This window comes from Chiloscyllium plagiosum, unplaced genomic scaffold (assembly GCF_037043375.1).
Source record: "Chiloscyllium plagiosum isolate Xiang-an unplaced genomic scaffold, Cpla_swu_hap1 HiC_scaffold_20, whole genome shotgun sequence".
Lineage (NCBI taxonomy): Eukaryota > Metazoa > Chordata > Chondrichthyes > Orectolobiformes > Hemiscylliidae > Chiloscyllium > Chiloscyllium plagiosum.
This window is the reverse complement of record NW_028270158.1, coordinates 7,880,824-7,904,148: the sequence shown is the minus strand read 5'-3', so window position 1 is coordinate 7,904,148 and position 23,325 is coordinate 7,880,824. Positions and strand designations below refer to the sequence as shown.

Here is a 23,325-nt window from a genome sequence, read left to right as displayed (position 1 = left end):
GCCCAGATTTAAATCCAAATATATAATCATTCCACCGATCAGCAGTTTCATTTGATTCAATTAGGTCCACCTCATTGTGGAAGTAAGGAGTGAGCATGTTTAGACAGCAAACATTACTGGCACATTACCGTTGGCAATAATTTACATTCCAGCAGCAGCTTTGTTTAAAAAAAAAGTATGACTCTCATGTGCAATAAAATGAAACATATTTTACATAAACATATACCTGACTGATAAATCATTTACTATTTCTGAACAAACCCAATTTTCATCCAAATTTCAAGAACAATTTCTCTGCGTGTTCCAGCCCCAGCTGTCCCATAAAAAGCTTAAACCATTTGATGTCGATGCATCCACCATCTGGAGTCGTCATTCTCACAGGGTTCCAATAATCTCCTGCCAACACAGAGTTCTGGAGTTAGGCAAAGACAAAGTCAATGCTCAATTCTTTCAGCTGTTCAGCAGCTTACCGGAGGCTTCGCTGGACTCATTTTCTCTTTTTATCTCTGTTAGGACTTCACTCAATGCTTCCCACTTTGGATTTGGCTCCAGGACGAGATCCTTTTCTTCAAAGTAAATGTAAAACAAAAACAACGGTGCGCTCAAGTTATTGACAGTTTCAACTAACTGCCCAGTTATTCTGTCTCTAACTCTGAATTGTATATAAAATGGTCTCCTTTTTCTGCCTCCTAGGCTCGGTGACAGATTGGTGAACCGATTCTTCCTTGACAATGTTGCTCTGTAGCTGGTGTGTTGAGAGTCAGGTAACAGTGCCCTTTTGGAGACTGGTATTTGAATGGCCACTTCCCTTTTGTATGGAGGTGGGTGACATTCAGCTGGCTTTACCTCACTGTAGTACTGGAGTACAGGAAAATTGAACCTGCAATCCAAGATGCCAAGTGGCAGTGCCCTTCACCACCGATCATTTCAAACCATTGAAGGAATGTTCGAGGCTAACAACCAACCAGGACTTGTGCTGCTCAATCTCTTAATAAAGATGAATCCAGTCAGAGATTGTTAAACCACTCCTTTGAAGCAGATAAGGATTCTTTTTCTTTTCTCCCATGGTGTTTCTCACCTTTTGAATGAACAAGCTCAGTACTGGGGTAATTCCTCAGGGCTTTCTTTAGATGTTACCGGGTTGACATACTCTCAGGTCCAGATGTTGGACTTGAGACATAGGAGGTGGAGGAGTTTCCACATAGAGGTTTATAAAATCAGCAGGGGCAGGGATAGGGTGAATGGCAGGTGTCTTTTCCCTAGGGAAAGGGATTTCAAAAATAGGCAGCATACGTTTAAGGCAAGAGGAGAAAGATTTAAAAAGGACATGAGTATTTTTGTTTTTAGATTGATTTTTGTGATTTGTGAGTGGAATGAAATTCTGTAAGAAGTGGAGGATGGGGTTTCAATTACAACATTTAAAAGGCATTTAGCTACATACATGAATAAGAAAGATTTGGAGGGATATGGGTCAAAGGCAGGCAGGTGGGACGAGTTTAGTTTAGGATTATGTTCAGCATGGACTGGTTGGGCCGAAGGGTCTGCTTCTGTGTTGTATGACTAATTCATAAGAAGGCACCTACCTACCTACCAAAACTCAGGATAGCATAGATACACTGGGTACAGCAGCTGGGTTACTGGCTTCCAGGTGGTTGGGGGTTTATAACTGACCAACAGGAGGCAGTAGGCAGTGAGCAGCTTCCTAATTCCTGTCCTAGCAGCTGCACCTAATGGGGAGGGGCAGCTGGAGCTGGTAGATAAGAATTCAAAGTATGGTCAGAAGAAGAAATGATAAAGATGCTAAGATGAAGGAAGGAAGGAGAGGGGAAGGGACCATGAAGTGTCAGGAAGCTCAGTCGAAGAAAGTGATTGTGAAACTTCCAACAGATGCTTGCTATAGAATCCTGAAGGAGCCCCTCATTGTTATCCATCCCTTATGGGGCTGCAGTGATCTGTACAGCCTGTCCCATAGACTGCACAGAATCAAGCTCTGCTACGATGTACTGTATGATACAGAATGGTCATTTGTGCACCAGCTTGAGATTTATGGAGCAAGCAAGGTGCAATTATCATGTTCCTGAACCTTCAAGTCAGCCTCACTGACCGGTCAATTCATCGAATCCTTTCACTGTGGAAGTCGGCCATTCAGCCCCAGGCCACACCAACCCCCCCAACAACGACTACCCCAGCCTGACCCACCTCCTACCCTATCTCTGGGACCTTGCATTTCCCATGGCCAATCGCCTAGCCTGCACATCCCTCCCTACTATGGGCAATTTAGCATCTAACCTGCACATCTCTGGACTGCGGGAGGAAACCGGAGCACCCGGAGGAAACCCACGCAGACACGGGAAGAATGCCTGTATGGAGTTTGCAGATTCCTGAGGCTGGGATCGTACTCAGGTCCCTGGCACTGTGAGGCTGCTGTGCTAACCACTGAGCCACTGTGCCACTTGTAGGCACTGCCTAGTTGCCTATTTCAGGTATCAAGTGACCAGGTCTGCTAACGGTTTATTGCTGGGTCCATCATCTTGTCCCTGCACTAGAGCCCTTGTCTTATCTCGCCCTCCTCTAGAGGAGGCACAGTCACTGCTGGGTCATCAGATAATCACTGAGTACAGGTCAAGCAGTAAAAGCTCACAACCAGCAGACCGGCGGGTGGTTACACAATGTTTGTACACTGCCATCATTCTCCAGACCACAGCAAGCTACAGAATTTCCACAGAAATCAACACAGCACAACCCCAGGAAACGTAACAAGCATTTTGCATGAGGTGCAGTTAAGTCAGCCCCAGCACACATTATATAGTAACGATTATTAAATACACACCTGTCTTGTCCGTTTCTTTTGATTCAGTGTTTATCATATTTGCTGAGGTTTTAAGCTTTGTGTCTGGACGCTTGTACACCCTGGCTCGAGCATTCACAAACATTGTGTTACTGGCATCCAGAAATAACCACCCTGTCAGCACAAACCAATATTTGTTAATTATTCTTCATGGCATCAAAAGGGGGGGGGGGGGGGGTCGAGGTCTCATTAATTAGTGAAAGACAACACCAAGGAAGCAAGGACACAGCATCAAGGACACCCTGGATGAATGATGCCACCTTCTGTTCAATGATCTGCAACCCCATTGAATAATCAAACAACTCTGTCACTGGCTGTCAACATCAGTACTGCTCACAACCTTTATCCCTCTGTGACTCTTTCCAAGGTACAACGGGGGATCTTCTACAACAGCAGCAATGGTGCCATCAGGTCATCACTAAAAAGCCAGCAGGGGATTGCAGGAAACATCACAGCAAAACATTCAAGCAATACACTATTGACAGCAAGATGTCTCACAGTCTCATTCCAATCAGTGCTAATCTAGATTATGCTGGGAATTTCTTAAGGGGATATATTTTGCCAAGCTCAGCTTTCTGATCTTCTTTCTGCATCACTCAATGTTTTTGTTAAATAAATTTTAAAATGATGATTTCCACGAAACTGCCTCTAGATACTTGACAAGACTCTGAAATACAACTTCAGAAGTGAGTTGATCAGTCTGCCAGCAGTACAGTAATATTCATAATCACTTCATTAATTCCCATCACAACTGCAGCAGCTGGGACTGCAAGAGGGAAAGAGAATGGGGATTTATTTCTGATTTGATTTTTCTGATGCCTTTCATCAGTTACCCTCTACAAACAGACTCGTCCAAATAACATTTTGTGAACCAACTAAGCTTGTAGTCACAAACCAGCCTGGTCACTATCTCTGACAATAATGTTTTACTGCCAGATTTTTGTCCAAACTGAACTCATTTTTCACAATGCTATGGTGAGATCTGAATTAAATATTGTAACTGCTATGCTGCGGTTCATAATCCAAATTTATTTGGCCATTAAAGCCTACATGGCAGTGTTGTTAGAAGTCAAAGAAAATTTCACAGGACATACAGTACATTAGACCATGGAATGCCCTGCCTGCAACAGTAGCAGACTCACCAACTTTAAGGACATTTAAATGATCAGTGGATAGTCATATGGACGAAAATGGAATTGCGTAGGTTAAATGGGCTTCAGACTGGTTTCACAGGTCGTACAACATTGAGGGCCAAAGGGCCTGTACTGCGCTATAATGTTCTTTAAAGCGAATGAGATTCAAATCGAATGTGAAAAAGATACCCTGTCTGCTCCTGAGAATGCTCTATATCAGAACAGGCTCTGTATTACATACCAAACAGTTACTCTTAAAATGTGGAAATATTGTCAAGCAAGGCTGTGCGAAAGCCTCCACACTATTTACAATTCACCTAACCAGCTATTATTCAAATCAAAAACCAACTGCCCTCTGGTGTGACTATTGGACACCACTTAGGGAAAACTCGAACCTCAGCTGCCTCTGTGCCCAAGCTTTTCGCAGCAGAGAGCGGCGGGAGTTGGGCGGAAGTTCAGGCGGAGCGCAAAGCCGGTCGGGAAGGTAAGTGTGTGTGTGTATTAGAGTGGGTGTGTTCTAAACCCCAGGTCCTACAAAGTAGGGTCTCCCTTCCTCCCTCCTCCTCTAACCAAAATTAAGAGTCCACAGACTTGCCACAAAAAGAGGGTCTAAGGAAGTTTGGATCGAAGAGTGAGGCTTCAGCTCAGGAGTCTTTGACAAGGAGGTTGAGTGAAGTGATTACGCCACAGTTGAAGAGGGTGAAGACATGACTGCCCAGCTGGTTCAGTGCGCTACGTGCTTGATGTGGGAGGTCAACGACTCTGGTGTGTCTGGCTCGTATATGTGTGGAAAGTGTGTGCACATTCAGCTATTGACCGAGCATACTGCAGCGCTGATGAAAGAACTCGAGGACCTTAGGCTCATCCGAGAGAACGAGATCTTTCTGGTCAAGACCTTCAGCGAGGCTATTACACCAATCATGCCAGAAGAGAGCAGTCGATGAGGAAGGCAGAGAGGAGACAGGTGCAAGAGACGCCGGGAGAAGTACCTGTCAGGAACAAGTTGAAGCTTTTGGAAACAGTAGAGACTGATGACACTGCCAGTTCGCAGTGTCTGTCAATCAAAAGTTGGTGCAGAGGCAGAGCAGAAGAGTCGGACATCGCACAGAGCTGTGGTAATAGGGAACTCCATCGTGAGAGGAACTGACTGGGGTTTTTGTGGCAGCAGACAGGATTTAAGGATGGTGTGTTGCCTTCCTGGTACCAGGGTGAAAGACATCGCGGACTGAGTGCAGGAAATCCTCAAAGACGAGGGTGAAGAGCCAGAGGTGGTGGTACATGTTGGCACAAATGATGTCGGGAAGAAGAGAAGGAACATACTACAGCAGGACTTTGGAGTACTAGGAAGAAAGCTGAAAAGCAGGACGTCCAAGGTGGTTATCTCCGGTTTGCTTCCAGTTCCTTGGGCTGGTGTGGCCAGAAACAGGGAGATAATGGATTTGAACGTGTGGTTGGGGAACTGGTGCAAGAAGCAAGGATTTAAGTTCTTGGATCACTGGGGTATATTTTGTGGTAAGCATAAATTCTACAAGAGAGACGGTTTGCACCTTAATAGGTTAGGGACCAGTATTCTGGCAGGCAGGTTTTCTACTGCAACACTACATTTAAACTAAGTAGCGGGGGGGAGGGGACAAACTGGATGTTTAAAATGGAAATTGAGGGGAAAGTTAGAACAAGTCAAGAAAGACAACTGTATTAATGAGGCAGAAAACTCGGAAAGGCATCATGCTGTAAGGTTGAGTGAAATAGGGGTTGATGGGAAGGGCGAGAGCAGTAACAAATTAAAAATACTATACATGAATGCACGAAGCATTAGACATAAGATGCATGAGCCTGAGGCTCTTTTAGAAATTGGCAGATACGATATTATGGGGATAACTGAGACGTGGCTTCAAGTGGACAGGGCCTGGGAAATGAATATTCAAGGCTACACGTGCTATCGTAAGGACAGACTGACCGGCAGAGGGGGTGGGATGGCCTTGTTGGTAAGGGAGGATATTCAGTCCCTTGCGCGGGGGGACCTAGAGTCAGGGGATGTAGAGTCAGTGTGGATAGAGCTGCGAAATACTAAGGGTAAAAAGACCCTCTTGGGAGTCATCTACAGGCCCCCAAACAGTAGTCTAGATGTCGGATGCAAGTTGAATCAGGAGCTGAAATTGGCCTGTCGCAAAGATGTTACTACAGTTGTTATGGGGGATTTTAACATGCAGGTAAACTGGGAGAATCAGGATGGTATTGGGCCACAAGAAAGAGACGTTGTGGAGTGCCTCAGAGATGGATTCTTAGAGCAGCTGGTGCTGGAGCCGCCAAGGGAGAAGGCAATTCTGGATCTGGTATTGTGTAACGAACCAGAATTGGTCAGAGACCTCGAAGTGAAGGAGCCATTGGGAAGTAGTGACCATAATACAATAAGCTTCAATCTGCAATTTGAGAGGGAGAGGGTACAGTTGGAAGTGACAGTACTTCTGTTGAATAAAGGGAACTATGGAGCTATGAGGGAGGAGCTGGCCAAAGTTCAATGGTGCAATACCTTAGCAGGGATGACCGTGGAGGAACAATGGCAGATATTTCTGTGTATAATGCAGAAGATGCAGGATCAGTTCATTCCTAAAAGGAAGAAAGATCCCAGGAGGAGGCATGGGCGGCCGTGGCTGACGAGGGAAGTTAAGGAACATATAAAGTTAAAAGAGAAAACGTATAACATAGCAAAGATAAGTGGGAAAACTGAGGACTGGGAAGCTTTTAAAGAGCAACAGAAGATTACTAAGAAGGAAATACGCAGAGGAAAAATGAGGTATGAAGGGAAACTGGCCAATAATATAAAGGAGGATAGTAAAAGCTTTTTTAAGTATGTGCAAGGCAAAAAAATGGTTAGGACTAAAATTGGGCCCTTGAAGACAGAAACAGGGGAATATATTACAGGGAACAAAGAAATGGCAGAAGAATTAAATGGGTACTTCAGATCTGTGTTCACTGGGGAAGACACAAGCAATCTCCCTGAGGTAACAGTGGCTGAAGGACCTGAACTTAAGGGAATTTATATTTGCCAGGATTTGGTGTTGGAGAGACTGTTAGGTCTGAAGGTTGATAAGTCTCCGGGGCCTGATGGTTTACATCCCAGGGTACTGAAGGAGGTGGCTCGGGAAATCGTGGATGCGTTGGTGATTATTTTCCAGAGTTCGATAGATTCGGGGTCGGCTCTTGAGGATTGGAGGGTGGCTAATGGTATACCACTTTTTAAGAAAGGTGGGAGAGAGAAAGCAGGAATTTATAGACCAGTTAGTCTGACCTCAGTGGTGGGAAAGATGCTGGAGTCTATTATAAAGGATGAAATTACGGCACATCTGGATAGTAGTAACAGGATAGGACAGAGTCAGCATGGATTTATGAAGGGGAAATCATGCTTGACTAATCTTCTTGAATTTTTTGAGGATGTAACTCTGAAGATGGACGAGGGAGAACCAGTAGATGTAGTGTACCTGGACTTTCAGAAAGCTTTTGATAAAAGTCCCACACAGGAGGTTAGTGAGTAAAATTAGGGCGCATGGTATGGGGGCAAAGTACTAGATTGGATTGAAAATTGGTTGGCTGATAGGAAACAAAGGGTAGTGATAAACGGCTCCATTTCGGAATGGCAGGCAGTGACCAGTGGGGTACCACAGGGATCCGTGCTGGGACCGCAGCTTTTTACAATATATGTTAATGATATAGAAGATTGTATCAGCAATAACATTAGCAAATTTGCTGATGATACAAAGCTGGGTGGCAGGGTGAAATGTGACGAGGATATTAGGAGATTACAGGGTGACCTGGACAAGTTAGATGTGTGGGCAGATACATGGCAGATGCAGTTTAATGTGGATAAATGTATGGTTATCCACTTTGGTGGCAAGAATAGGAAGGCAGACTACTACCTCAATGGAATCAATTTAGGTAAAGGGTTTAGTACAGAGATCTGGGTGTTCTTGTACACCAGTCAATGAAGGCAAGCATGCAGGTACAGCAGGTAGTGAAGAAGGCTAATAGCATGCTGGCCTTCATAACAAGAGGAATTGACAATAGAAGCAAAGAGGTGCTTCTGCAGCTGTACAGGGCCCTGGTGAGACCACACCTGGAGTACTGTGTGCAGTTCTGGTCTCCAAATTTGAGGAAAGACATTCTGGCTATTGAGGGAGTGCAGCGTAGGTTCACGAGGTCAATTCTTGGAATGGCAGGATTACCTTACACTGAAAGACTGAAGCGACTGGGCTTGTATACCCTTGAGTTTAGAAGACTGAGAGGGGATCTGATTGAGACATATAAGATTATCAAAGTATTGGACACTCTGGCAGCAGGAAACATGTTTCTGCTGATGGGGTGAGTGCAGAACCAGAGGACACAGCTTAAAAATACGGGGTAGACCATTTAGGACAGAGATGAGGAGAAACTTCTTCACCCAGAGAGTGGTGGCTGTGTGGAATGCTCTGCCCCAGAGGGCAGTGGAGGCCCAAGGGTTACGGAGATAAGACAGGAAGAGGATACAGATTAGGAATAATCAGCTATGATCATATTGAATGGCGATGCAGGCTCGAAGGGCTGAATGACCTACTCCTGCACCTATTGTCTGTTGTCTAAACTGGCCACCATAGACATACATTTTGTCTCATATTGTAGGTCATGTATGTCAGACCTAACCAAATCATATCTGGTGAACCAAATGCGGTTTTATGACATCACCCTGCACCAGATTGGATAGTCACTCAAAACCTCTTCAGTTTGACAAACAAAAGACTTGGCCTACCCTTGAACATTGCCAAAACAAACCAACCCCAGACACGTCAAATATTCCACTTCCATTTATGTGGAAGGAGAGACTCTGGAATATATATGTGGGAATCAAGCAATTCCCGTACTTTATCATCCATCTCTCTCAATCATATCTCTACTTGTGGTAATCTGGGCTTTGCCAGTAGGTGTGTTTCAATATTAACAAGAACAAATTAACGGTTAAAGGATTAAACCTGACAAAATCTGAGTGGGGATCATGAGGCAACTGGTGTTTCCTTCAAGTTTGCACCTTCCAGCAATTCCTGCAACATATTCGGCCCTGGAGGGATACAGTGTCTTTCTGTGGATACTCATCATGGTGGTGGTGGTGGGCATGTCTGCACTTCCTAAAACAATGCCCAGGCTACACAGCAAAAGTAAGCTATTGGTTTGGAAACTGAAACATGAGGACTATGTAATGAGCCCCAGAATGAACAATGACTCTCATTCCACATCAAGCATACCCAAGACAATCCTAACTGACCAGGAGGCACTCAAGCTTGGTGCTGATATTGCAATTCTACAAGGAAAGAGATTATCTGACACGGGCTCTATTCAGGAGGTTAATTATACCTTCTGCTGATATGGAAAGAACCGTTGCAAGTATAGTGGAAGCTTTACAGAGAGCAACCAGCTAGTCAAGTTGATTGTGCAACCATGATATTCCTTATTTGCCTGATAGAGAGACAGGCTCAGCAATGTGCAGTCTGTCCTGTAGGTGCATCCTATCATGAAATAATGTTGAACATCAAGCTAGTTGGCACAGTACAAGACTTCTTGCAAAGTTCCATCTCCCACACTGTACCATTTCATTTATACTTCATGGAGTCTAGAATATGGACGATGCAAGAACACTTAAAACAAAAGAGAAAAATCAATCAGACAATTAGAAGGAATACATTTGAAGAACCTCGAGAGAAGATTGAAAGTAATGGTGTCATATTGGAAGATGATAAGTCTGTCCATTCAGGACAAATGATTCAGAAGACGGAAGTAATGGTGCAGGAATTATAAAAAAAGATGAGACCGCCAAAAATTATCTTGCAAAGGTGAAGGCTGTGTTAACAACAAAAAAACTCAAACTCGTAACAAGGAAAAATCTCATGAGGTGCTCCATTCGATTCACTTTCTTGAACATCTCAGGAACCTGGACAATAAGTAAAGCGCCATGTAAGAGACGTAAGGCACTAAGGTTCCATATACATACACATCCTAAGACAAATGAAGAGGTATGTGAAATTGCAAGAACAAAAAGAACTCCTTTTCAAAGAGACATCCAAACAGGAAAATGTCAGTATTTTGACCTTTCGATCAGAGCTGAAAAGCTACAGAGATCTCTTCCAGTGGGTAAAGTGGAAGACAGCAGAAAGAGGGGTTGATCCAGACATATTTCGATTTGCATTTCAGCTTCCAAACCACAGGCTTGTTTTTCCTAATTTGCTGTGTACCCTAGGCATTGTTATAGGAAATGCAGACTTGCCTTGCACATCAGTACTCCATCCCCTCCCCACCCCCACCTCTTGGATAGGTGTCCAGAGTAAGTGCATGTTGTAAGTACCGACAGACAGTGGGTATGTGAGGATTGCACAGGGTAGAGGAGCAGGATGCAGTGACAGCTGATCTCCTGGCAGAAGTAGCTACTAGCAACAGCAATACTGAATCTTGCTTAGAACAGTGGGACTGACTTGTCCATCAAAAGGCATAATGAGAATGCCTGTACCCAATGAATGGATTTGAATACATAGCTCCATTTTTGTCAAACGTGCACCTCCCTCACTCTCCTTCATTGGCTATGAAGTACTTCAGGGAAGCTCCAGGGTGGTACAAGTTGCTATATAAATGCAAGCCTTTCTTTTTGCTCCCTCCATCAAGAATTGCTGCCTTTATTCACTGGCTGCTTGTTGCATTGTTGAAAATTAAGAAAAGAATAAGATTTTAAAATTGGTTTTCTTTGTCAACAACAACTAAAATGGAGTTGGAAGAACGACTTTGGGAAATGTAACCCTTCGCCTGCCTCTCATATTTTGGAACCATTTGTCCCTCGTATACCAAGTGTTAAGCAGTGCTAAAGCAGTACGAGGCAAGATTCACAACATGGAGGCTTCCCAGAAATCAGCAACATTTCTCTGAGGTTTGGCCAGCTCGTGTGCAGACAGTCAATTTTATAACTGCTCGTGATAATTCAATACCTAGAAAAGTTGACTTTTCAGCCTTCATTTAACAATTACCTGAATTCTGCCCAAAAGCTCTCTCAGTAGCTCGAAGAGACTCGAGCAGATTGAGGAAGGTAACGCAGTCATACTGGGTTAGATACTCTAACAGAGTGCGGAGAACCTTCAAATCTTGCACCAGGGACTTGGTTTTTGCTCCAAGCTGGTGCCAAACTGGGTCCAAATAATAACAGAGGGACTGTAAAAGAAGAAAATAGCAGTCTTAAATAAAAATAAAGCATTCAACAGCAAGGCAACACGAGGGCTATTGAATATAAACAGAAACTGCTGGAGAAACTCAGCATGTCTGGCAGTACCTCTGGAGAGAAATAGCGTTAACATTTCAAGTCTGGTATGACTCTTCTTGTTCTGAAGCAGCTGTACCAGACTTGAAACGTTAACTCTGCTTTCTCTCCCCACTGGTGCTGCCAGATCTGCTGAGTTTCTTTGACCTTTCTTTTATATTCAGATTTCTAGTATCAGCACTATTTTGCTTTTATTATAAGGACAATGGAAGCTGAGATTGAGAAACTAATGATCACAGATCTCAGGGCCTTTCTGCATGTGGCCTGCTTGTCAGTCAGCTGAGACACAGACAGCCTCTGGTTTTACTGACAATCAGCATGGTAGATTCAGCCGATTATGACTTGATATAGGTACCAACAACATCGAGTAGCAAAATCAGAAATAAATAGCCACATTCAAACAAGTATTTCCTTCAATTTGAAAAGGTAATTTAGTGATGGAACCAAATTCTGATAAACTATGAGAAAGAAAGTCAATTTATTGTGAATTGATGAGTGTTTGCTCTCCATCACACTCCTGTTTCATTTTTCCATACAAATGTCAAGACACATTATAGACTTTGAAGAGGTTTGGATGTTTGCATTATAAGATACAGTACCCAGGCCTCATCAGGGAATGCTGATAAAGTCACCTTGGTTACAAAATAGGTTGCTGAGGCATGACTTGGGATTTCTGAATTTTTTACAGTGGAATAATCTTACCCTAACTGATGATATTAAAACATTACTTTTAAGTTCAATTTCACTTTGTGCAGCAGCCAGGTCCTGAGTTCAGTCTCCCACCGACAATGAACCCAAAATCAAAGCTCCACTTCAGGGCAACACTGAAGGAGTGCTGCACTGTCAGAGGTGCCAACTTTTGGGTGAATCATTAAACTGAAGCCTCGTGTGTAAAAAAAAAAATTCCATTCCACTGTTTTTATAGAGTGGGGGAATTATCCTCATTGTCCTGAAGGATATTTGTCTCTCAATCCACATCACCAAAACAAATCATCTGGTCACTGTCACACTGCTGTTTGCGGGAGCTTGCTATGTGCAGACCTGCCTGCTTTTTCTCCATCACAGCAGTGACCACTTCATTGGCTGTGAAGCACTTTGAGGTCTCCAGTGGTCACAAAAGGCACCATATAAATACAGAAATGTAAAGCATTTGCATTCAAGCCAGACAACAGCCTGACAGAATGTGATTTATTACACTTCCCTTGAGCTCTGAGCAATGATGACGTTGTTTTGGCGAGACAAAAAATGGGGAAAGGAGAACAACAGAGGTCAAACAGCTGACCGGGAACAAAAATTAGAAGCACATCACTTTTAGTCAGTTCAGTAAGATCCCAGAAAACAGGCAGATGTTGAGAGTAAATCTATTAAGTTTAAAGCAAGTTACTGACGATTTAGGTCTCGAATAGCTAAATTTCTATTAAATTTTCTTGTAAACTGAGGTCAGTTTAGCAGGTCATTTACATTTAAAAATCTGTTAGAATTCCTAATTGTGCAGAATACTATTATTCAAAAAAAATCTTCCAATTACTGCTCACTAACAGGGGAGCACAGGGATACAAATCCTTAGGAATTGACCGACAGGTTTAGACAGTAGATTTGGATCGGCTCAGGCTTGGAGGGCCGAAGGGCCTGTCCCTGGGCTGTAATTTTCTTTGTTCTAAGTGTGAGAATAATAACGGAGTATTTTTCCAAGACTGTACTGTTTCAGTAATGCACAAAGGTAACAAGGAATAAAGACAAATGGTGATACTATCAGTCTAAAGAATTAATTAAGTCAAGAGCAACACTTGCTGAGTCCTGGTCAGTCCTCTTCGGCAGAAGACAGAGTGCTGAAATCAATGTATATCTTTTAAAAATCCTGAATCGCAAACCTTGTCAAATGACTTTCCAATAGCGTTCTCAAGGGACAGTTCCTCAACATCCAAAGATGGATTGTAGCGTTTGAGTTCCTTCAAGCATGCATTCATCACGTCCATTATAGCAGTCTGGATAGCCAGCATGGAGGGTGTCAGAGATACGTGCAACTCTATTACTTCAGGTTTGTGCCTGTCCAGGCAGGAGCCGACAGCGATATGGAATCTAGGGGAAGAGGTAATCAAACCAGTGAAGGACAGCAAGGGGAATGCAGGACACAGGATAAACCCTGACAACAAGAACAGGTCAGTGGTCAGGAATTCTGTGGCAAGACCTCATCGCCTGCATATCATCTACAAGTCAGGAGTGTGATGGAATGCCCCTCACTTGCCTGGATGAGTGCTGCTCCAAAAACTCTCAAAAAGCCTGATACCATCCAGGACAAAGTAGCCTGCTTAATTGGCACCACACCTAATATCATCAATATTCACTCCGTTCACCACTAATACACGATGATAACAGTATGTACCATCTACAAAATGCATTGCAGCAAGCCACCATGACAATACCTTCCAAATCCAAGTCCTCTGTCATCCAGAAGCACAGGGGCAGCAGATACATGGAACCACCATCCCCAAGCCACTCACCATCCTGACTTGGAAATATATTGCCATTCCTTCACTGTCGCTGGGTCAAAATCTTGGAATTCCCTCCCAAAGGGCACTATGGATGTATTTACAGTTCATAGAGGGTGGCAATTCAAGGCGGTACCTGACCTTCTCCAGGGCAATTTGGGATAGGCGAGCTGACAACATCCGCAACCCATCAACAATAACATAAAAAGGATGCCAATAAACTCTCTGTTCTTTGGGAGAAGTAGATCTGTTCCATGAGGACAGAATTACTCAATATCATCGTTATGCTGGAAGGTTTATGAATAACTTTGATAATATACACTACAATGATTAAACTCATTTCAGCAAACTGGTCATCCCGTTTTGGAAATTCCCAAACACTCTGGAAACTATGCAGCTCCAAGTAAAACATATTTAGAAAAATATGAAATAAAAACAGAATGCGCTGGAGAAGCTCAGCAGGTCTGGCAGGATCTGTGGAGGGAGAAACAGAATTCAGAATTTGAATAGGAGTTGATAATTTTGTCCGTACCAGCTTGATGGGCTGAAGGGCCTCCTCTGTACTGCACGATTCGATGATCAACGAGTCCTTCCAGGCTCAAAACGCTAACCTAGTTTCTCCAGCACTTTCAGCCTTTAATTTCACATTTGCAGCATCCACAGTATTTTGCTTTTACTTAAAAGCATGTATCTGCTTTGGTGTAAACAATAGGGCAGCACATTTATAATACCGGTCAGACAGTTCCAAGGGCAGACTGCAGATTGCAAACATTCTTTTTGGAACACAGGACCAGGCCTTAAATTCCAAGCTTCTGGCAGCAATTCATCTTCATCATGTCTGCCATATTAGTTCCAAAACTGGCTTTTTCTCCCACAACCCCAGCCTGCTGCAGGAGGAGCAGTTTGTCAGTAGATCACAATATTTAAAGATCAGAATGTTCTCCCAGTGGTTGGAATATTAAATTCTGCAAGATTGGTATGCCCCACTAGCCCCATCACCTACTGTAAGCTAGAGACTAAACATGCAGAACACACCTCTCATGTTCACTCAATCTGTCTCAATGAACGAGAATTGAAAACTTTTTCCTGTATTTCATACATATAAAAGCATGCAGCTGGAGTGAAGTAGATTAAAGAAGTGAATTACAGATAAATCAGCAAGGTTACAATGGCTTCACAGAACTGTCAGTCTTTGAAACTAAGAACATTGCAGAGATCCTATTGAAACCTAAAGATGCCCTGTTGGATACAATGTGTTCTAACATTAATGGGTTTGGAAAAATAACCCATGTATCTCTCTTCCGTAATTACACCGGCACCACTCCCCACCTCTTCCTCCGCTACATTGATGACTGCATTGGCGCCACCTCGTGCTCCCGCGAGGAGGTTGAGCAATTCATCAACTTCACCAACACATTCCACCGTGACCTTAAATTTACCTGGACCATCTCTGACACCTCCCTCCCCTTCCTGGACCTCTCCATCTCCATCAGTGACGACCGACTTGACACTGACATTTTCTACAAACCCACCGACTCCCACAGCTACCTGGATTACGCCTCTTCCCACCCTACCTCTTGCAAAAATGCCATCCCGTATTCCCAATTCCTCCGCCCCCGCCGTATCTGCTCCCAGGAGGAGCGGTTCCACCATAGAACACACCAGTTGGCCTCCTTCTTTAGAGACCGCAATTTCCCTTCCCACATGGTTAAAGATGCCCTCCAACGCATCTCATCCACATCCCGCACCTCCGCCCTCAGACCCAACCCCTCCAACCACAACAAGGACAGAACGCCCCTGGTGCTCACCTTCCACCCTACCAACCTTCGCATAAACCAAATCATCCGCCGACATTTCCGCCACCTCCAAACAGACACCACCACCAGGGATATATTTCCCTCCCCACCCCTCTCCACCTTCCGCAAAGACCGTTCCCTCCGTGACTACCTGGTCATGTCCACGCCCCCCTACGACCCACCCTCCTATCCTGGCACTTTCCCCTGCCACCGCAGGAACTGTAAAACCTGTGCCCACACCTCCTCCCTCACCTCCATCCAAGGCCCTAAAGGAGCCTTCCACATCCATCAAAGTTTTACCTGCACATCCACTAATATCATCTATTGTATCCGTTGCTCCCGATGCGGTCTCCTCTACATTGGGGAGACTGGGCGCCTCCTAGCAGAGCGCTTTAGGGAATATCTCCGAGACACCCGCATCAATCAACCAAATCGCCCCATGGCCCAACATTTCAACTCCCCCTCCCACTCTGCCGAGGATATGGAGGTGCTGGGCCTCCTCCGCCGCCGCTCCCTCACCACCAGACGCCTGGAGGAAGAACGCCTCATCTTCCGCCTCGGAACACTTCAACCCCAGGGCATCAATGTGGATTTCAACAGTTTCCTCATTTCCCCTTCCCCCACTTCATCCTAGTTTCTAACCTCCAGCAACTCGACTTGTCCGGACTTGTCCGACCTGCCCAGCTCCTTTTCCACCTATCCACTCCACCCTCTCTTCCCTGACCTATCACCTTCATCTCCTTCCCCACTGACCTATTGTACTCTATGCTACTCTCTCCCCACCCCCACCCTCCTCTAGCTTATCTCTCCATGCTTCAGGCTCTCTGCCTTTATTCCTGATGAAGGGCTTTTGCCCGAAACGTCGATTTTGCCTGTCCTCGGATGCTGCCTGAATTGCTGTGCTCTTCCAGCACCACTAATCCAGAATCATGTATCTCTCTTACCTAGTGCTGTGCTTTGTTCTGTTTGAGAAATCAGACAATGCTGCTTCATCAGCGTACACTAGTTCTGATACAGGCCCTGGCAGAGCTCGAAGCTTTTGGGGACTGTTTTGGCTCCAGTTTTAATCACCACATGTCCTCAGTATGAGATGTTATGAAATTGACAGTTGTCTTTATTTTGGATACAGTGGCATCACAAAGGGACACTTGGGGCATATTATCTGTAAGTATGGCACAGAAATCCCCAATAGAACATTTGCATCAAGCAGTGGTGTGAAAATGTCATCTGTTCATCACATAACAGGAGATGGCTGCAGTCAGTAGATAATTTTTTTTTAAAAATCTGTTTGAAATTTGTTTTTTCTTGTTTGGATCAAAAAGAGTCAATGCTACAATCAATGCCATTTTAACATTCTGCGCACTGAACAGACGACACATGGTGCTTAAAGTACCCTTAAAAAGAATTGCTCATTTGGCAACTGGAAGATGCTTTAGACAGATGAAGTCCATATGTATTAACTGGCAGTGCAGGTCATGAGGTTTCTCCCAAATCTACTTACCTGGGCCAGAGGTACAGCTTTCGAACAAACAGGTTTCGCATCACTCGCTCCACGCGACAGAAACCGAGACTAAAGGCCACTGCATTGTCCGTGAAAGCCTTGATAAAACCCTTTTTGTTCTTCTGTCGATAAAGCCGAAGGATAAATGCTTCCTGACATGAATCAACAATTCGATGGGCTTTGTATACCAAAATACCTGCAATGACAAAGCATCCCACCATGCACCTTCATCACAGAATCCATTAATGCAACTAGGTCAATCTGGAAGCTTGGTGTAAATGTTATGAAATTTTCAATAAGAGAACCCTGGTTCTATACATCAGACAGACCAGTTATCTCGAATTTAATAAAATGTGATATCTGGGATCACACAGATTGATATACCTAGTTATGAAAGTTGACACCATCAGCACCTTTGAGGGAAGGTATGAGAATATTTGTTCTCTTTCTGTTACATGCTGAGACAGGGCGATTAACCCTTTCTAAGGAACAGGCAACAGCCACAGAGTTATCAGACCGAGAGGACAGACCGGCAGCCAATCACAACACCAGCCCCTCCATTTTGCTGACCATTTTGAATACAGAGTTGGAATACAAGACAGCAAGTCTGAACTTCCAATACTTTAACAATGCAAGGAAGCTTTCTATGAAGAGCTTCGATAACAGAGAAAGCAGCAGCTTGCACTTCACAAAGCACACGATGGCGAATGTGAAAGCAAATTTATGAGGCAGCTTTACTGTGGGAAGAAGAGGTCACAACACTTCAGAGTTATCCGCTCAAGTTGTTTAGAAACAACTTAAATAGAAGTTGAAACACTTTGGCTTTGAGCATTTGTGGGATGTGAACATCAGACCGTTATTTATTGCGCAGCCCCAGTCCCTAATTGCCTTGAACTCAGTGGCTTGTCAAGTCGTTCCAGAGGGCTGTTCAGAGCCAACCACATTAATCACTTGTCAGCCAGACCAGGTAAAGCCACCCAATTTCTTTACTAGTGAACCTAACAGGTTTATACAACAACCAATAGTTACAGTGTCATGATTACAGATACTGCTTTTTAGTTCATTTATAAATTTAAATGTAAATTCTCTTAGTGGGCAAGATGAGATTTGGATTCATGGTCTGCATTATTACTGCAAAGTTTTAGCTTCCTAATCCAGCAACATGAACACTATGCTACTGTTCCCTTATATTTCCCAAAACAACCGCCTCCTAGTCTAGGTGGGAGTTTGTTTTGATGTTCTGGCATTCCACATGGCGGAAAGCAAACAGAATTGATACACACAAACACTGGCTCTGTCCAAGATTCACACTATCATGGACCTAGTAGTTTATCTCCTAACACTGGGTCAAGATACGAAGGAACCATGCTTAAAGGAGTATTTTTCACTTTAACCGTGGACAAACAGAGCCCCTGCTTACCTGTAATAAGATTTGCAGGAATGCGATCTGTTAAGAGGTCAACAACAAGAATACGGCTGGTCACAAACAAGATCCCACCTTCAGTGTACACTGTGTAACGATCATTGCTCAAAACTTCATTGGTAATGATGCGAGGAAGATGGGTTACTCCTTCGGAACGTAGCTGTTCAATAAAGTATTGCTGAAACAGAGAAAAGCCATCACTTAATATTTCACTGTCCTTCTTGGGCCACTGATTCTTTTGCCAATTATCTTAAATCTGTGGAAATTCCTTGACGTTTGTTCTTGAAGAGGTCAGTTTTGGGTGGACGGTGTATTTAGAGATTCTCCAAATTTCCAAGTATCTAAGATACACTGCAAGCCCATGTCGGTTTTCAGAATGACCTGAACCTTTGACAGACTATTGTCATGATACTCTCAACATACTCGTTTATGTAGCAGACTGTATCCTGAGGTCGCAACAAAGTCCCAAGGGTGACAAAAACATAGGAACCAGGAGGAATAGGCCACTTCAGTATAATCATGGCTGACCCTCCATCAATATTCCTGCTCTCTACCCATATCCCTCACTGCTTTTATAATCTAAAAACTTATCAATACCTTCCTTGAATTTATTTCATGACTTGGCCTCCACAGCCTTCTGTGGGAGAAAATTCCACAGGTTGACCAGGCTCCAAATGAAGAAATTTCTCCTCAGCTGAGTCTGAAATGACCTACTCCACATCCTGAGACTGTGACCTCTAGCTCTAGACTCCCCAACCAGTGGAAGCATCCTCCCTGGACCTAATTTATCCAGCCCTGTTAGAATCCATGGACTCCATCAACAAACACATAGACCTGGACCCAATATACCGGCCACAACAATCCGAACTGGTAACCGGAAGCAGCAGGAACGGAACCAAATACATTCCAGAACACACCGTACAGCAGCGCTTCACAGGAGGCTCCAAAGCCCTGAAAATGTCACCTCGACAGGGGACGAAATGTCTGCAAATCAACTTTCCACTCAGTGAACACACCCACAACCACGGCAACAGGCATCCGAGCTACAAATCTTTACACAAACCTTGAACTGAAAGAATTTTATACGTTTCAATTTTATACGTTTCATTCTCTGAAACTCTAGGTCAAGTGAAAACAAATCACTCCTCACAGGACCATCCTGCCATCCTCAGTATTAGCCTAGCGAACCTCATCTATACTTCCACAACAGGAAGGATATCTTTTTTAGGAAGGGAGACCCAAACTGCACGCAATACACCAGATGCAGATGCACCAAGGACCTGTACCACTGTAGAGAGACATCTTCGGATGCTGTCTGACCTGCTGTGCTTTTCCAGCGCCATACTCTCAACTCTGATCTCCAGTATTTGCAGTCCTCACTTTCTCCTGGTAGAAAGACATCCCTCCTCCTAAACTCAAGTCCTCTTGCAATGAAGAACAACATACCATTTGTCTCCAAATTGCTTGCTACATCTGCCTGTTCCGTTTTATTGACTGGTTTGCAATGTCTTTGAACATTAACATTTCCCAAAATATCACCATTGAAGTAATACTCTTCCTTTCTGTTGACACACTGATGTGTATAACTTCACATTTATCACGATGCACAACCTCTGCCATGTGTTTCCTTCACTCAAACCTATCTAGATGGCCCATAAACCTTTTGAAATCTTCTCACAACTCTCAATCCCACCCAGTTTTTGGGTCAGTAATCTTGTTAAGTGAATAGCTGCTGCCCAAGCATTGATCCGTGGTGTATACCAGGGCACTACCTGCCACTTGGAAAAAGACACAATTATTCTCAAACTGTACGCCAACCAATTGTCAACCCATGCCAGTATTTTACCCCACAGCCCCGTGCTTTAATTTTGTCACTAAGTTCAATTGTGGCACCTTTCCAAAAGCCTTCTGGGGGGGGGGGGGGGGGGGGGGGGGGGGAAGAGTGGGGGGAAGGGGGCATAGGGGAGAAGGGGGGGGTGGTAGGGGAGAAGTGGGGGGGGGGGGGGGTAGGGGAGAAGTGGGGGGGGGGGTAGGGGAGAAGTGGGGGGGGGTAGGGGAGAAGTGGGGGGGGGGTAGGGGAGAAGTGGGGGGGGGGGGGGTAGGGGAGAAGTGGGGGGGGTAGGGGAGAAGTGGGGGGGGGTAGGGGAGAAGTGGGGGGGGGGTAGGGGAGAAGTGGGGGGGGGTAGGGGAGAAGTGGGGGGGGTAGGGGAGAAGTGGGGGGGGTAGGGGAGAAGTGGGGGGGGGTAGGGGAGAAGTGGGGGGGGTAGGGGAGAAGTGGGGGGGGGTAGGGGAGAAGTGGGGGGGGGTAGGGGAGAAGTGGGGGGGGGGTAGGGGAGAAGTGGGGGGGGTAGGGGAGAAGTGGGGGGGGTAGGGGAGAAGTGGGGGGGGGTAGGGGAGAAGTGGGGGGGGTAGGGAGAAGTGGGGGGGGGTAGGGGAGAAGTGGGGGGTAGGGAGAAGTGGGGGGGGGTAGGGGAGACAGTGGGGGGGGGTAGGGGAGAAGTGGGGGGGGGTAGGGGAGAAGTGGGGGGGGGTAGGGGAGAAGTGGGGGGGGGGTAGGGGAGAAGTGGGGGGGGGTAGGGGAGAAGTGGGGGGGGGGTAGGGGAGAAGTGGGGGGGGGTAGGGGAGAAGTGGGGGGGGGTAGGGGAGAAGTGGGGGGGGTAGGGGAGAAGTGGGGGGGGGGTAGGGGAGAAGTGGGGGGGGGGGAGGGGGGGGTAGGGGAGAAGTGGGGGGGGGTAGGGGAGAAGTGGGGGGGGTAGGGGAGAAGTGGGGGGGGTAGGGGAGAGTGGGGGGGGTAGGGGAGAAGTGGGGGGGGGTAGGGGAGAAGTGGGGGGGGGGGGTAGGGGGGAGAAGTGGGGGGGGGTAGGGGAGAGTGGGGGGGGGGTAGGGGTGAAGTGGGGGGGGGTAGGGAGAAGTGGGGGGGGGTAGGGGAGAAGTGGGGGGGGTAGGGGAGAAGTGGGGGGGGGTAGGGGAGAAGTGGGGGGGGGTAGGGGAGAAGTGGGGGGGGGTAGGGGAGAAGTGGGGGGGGGGTAGGGGAGAAGTGGGGGGGGGTAGGGTGAAGTGGGGGGGGTAGGGGAGAAGTGGGGGGGTAGGGGGAGAGGGGGGGTAGGGGAGAAGGGGGGGGGTAGGGGAGAAGTGGGGGGGGTAGGGGAGAAGTGGGGGGGGGGTAGGGGAGAAGGGGGGGGGTAGGGGAGAAGGGGGGGGGTAGGGGAGAAGTGGGGGGGGTAGGGGAGAAGGGGGGGTGGGGAGGGGGGGTAGGGAGAAGGGGGGGGTAGGGGAGAAGGGGGGGGTAGGGGAGAAGGGGGGGGTAGGGGAGAGGGGGGGAGGGAGAAGGGGGGGGTAGGGGGAGAAGGGGGGGGTAGGGGGGAGAAGGGGGGGGTAGGGGAGAAGGGGGGGGTAGGGGGGGAGAAGGGGGGGGTAGGGGAGAGGGGGGGGTAGGGGAGAAGGGGGGGGGTAGGGGAGAAGGGGGGGGGGTAGGGGGGAGAAGGGGGGGGTAGGGGAGAAGGGGGGGGGGAAGGGGGGGGAGAAGGGGGGGGGGGTGAGGGGGGGGTAGGGGAGAAGGGGGGGGTGAAGGGGGGAGAAGGGGGGGGGAGAAGGGGGGGGAGAAGGGGGGGAGAAGGGGGGGGGGAGAAGGGGGGGGGAGAAGGGGGGGGGAGAAGGGGGGGGAGAAGGGGGGGGGAGAAGGGGGGGGGAGAAGGGGGGGGGAGAAGGGGGGGGGAGAAGGGGGGGGAGAAGGGGGGGGGAGAAGGGGGGGGAGAAGGGGGGGGGAGAAGGGGGGGGAGAAGGGGGGGGGAGAAGGGGGGGGGGAAGGGGGGGGGAGAAGGGGGGGGAGAAGGGGAAGGGGGGGGGAGAAGGGGGGGGAGAAGGGGGGGGGAGAAGGGGGGGGGAGAAGGGGGGGGAGAAGGGGGGGGGAGAAGGGGGGGGGAGAAGGGGGGGGGGGGGAGAAGGGGGGGGGAGAAGGGGGGGGGAGAAGGGGGGGGGGGGGGGGAGAAGGGGGGGGTGGGGGGGGGAGAAGGGGGTGGGGGGGGAGAAGGGGGGGTGGTGGGGGGGGGGAGAAGGGGGGGGGGTGAGGGGGGGGGAGAAGGGGGGGGGGGAGGGGGGGGGGGAGAAGGCGGGGGGGGGGGGGTGAGGGGGGGGGGAGGTGGGGGGAGAAGGGGGGGGGAGAAGGGGGGGGGAGAAGGGGGGGTGAAGGGGGGGGAGAAGGGGGGTGGGGGGGAGAAGGGGGGGTGTGGGGGGGGAAGAAGGGGGGGGGTGGGGGGGGGAAGAAGGGGGTGGGGGGGGAAGAAGGGGGGGGGGGGGAAGAAGGGGGGGGGGGGGAGAAGGGGGGGTGGGGGGGGGAGAAGGGGGGGGGGGGAAGAAGGGGGGTGGGGGGGGAAGAAGGGGGGGGTGGGGGGAGAAGGGGGGTGGGGGGGGGGGTGAAGAAGGGGGGTGGGGGGGGGGGGGAGAAGGGGGGGGGGGGGGGAAGAAGGGGGGGTGGGGGGGGGAAGAAGGGGGGGGGGGGGGGGGGAGAAGGGGGGGTGGGGGGGAGAGAGTGGGGGGGGTTGTTGGGGGGGGGGGGGGGGAAGTGGGGGGGGGGGGGGGGTGAGGGGGGGGGGGGGGGGGTTGTTGGGGGGGGGGGGGGGGTGAGGGGGGGGTGGGGGGGGGGGGGGGGGTTGGGGGGGGGGGGGTGGGGGGGTGGGGGGGGGTGTGGGGGGGGAAGGGGGGGTTGGGGGGAGGGGGGGGGTTGTGGGGGGAGGGGGGGGTGTGGGGAAGGGGGGGGGTGGGGGGATGTGGGGGGGGGGGGGGGGGTGTTGGGAGAGGGGGGGGGGGGGTGGTGG

General features: G+C 47.9%; 1 protein-coding gene across 1 annotated transcript in view; it reads right to left on the bottom strand.

Moving 5' to 3' along the window:
• ercc4 (excision repair cross-complementation group 4) overlaps window positions 1–23,325 on the bottom strand; it is a 148,323-nt gene that overhangs the window by 21,589 nt on the left and 103,409 nt on the right. Inside the window, exons 4-9 of the mRNA XM_087998058.1 lie at window positions 18,509–18,760; window positions 17,089–17,284; window positions 13,174–13,381; window positions 11,016–11,196; window positions 2,831–2,962; window positions 471–566 (exon numbers count right to left, since the gene is read on the bottom strand). Coding sequence (XP_087854184.1) covers window positions 471–566; window positions 2,831–2,962; window positions 11,016–11,196; window positions 13,174–13,381; window positions 17,089–17,284; window positions 18,509–18,760 — 1,065 coding nt within the window. The remainder of the gene's footprint in view (window positions 1–470; window positions 567–2,830; window positions 2,963–11,015; window positions 11,197–13,173; window positions 13,382–17,088; window positions 17,285–18,508; window positions 18,761–23,325) is intronic.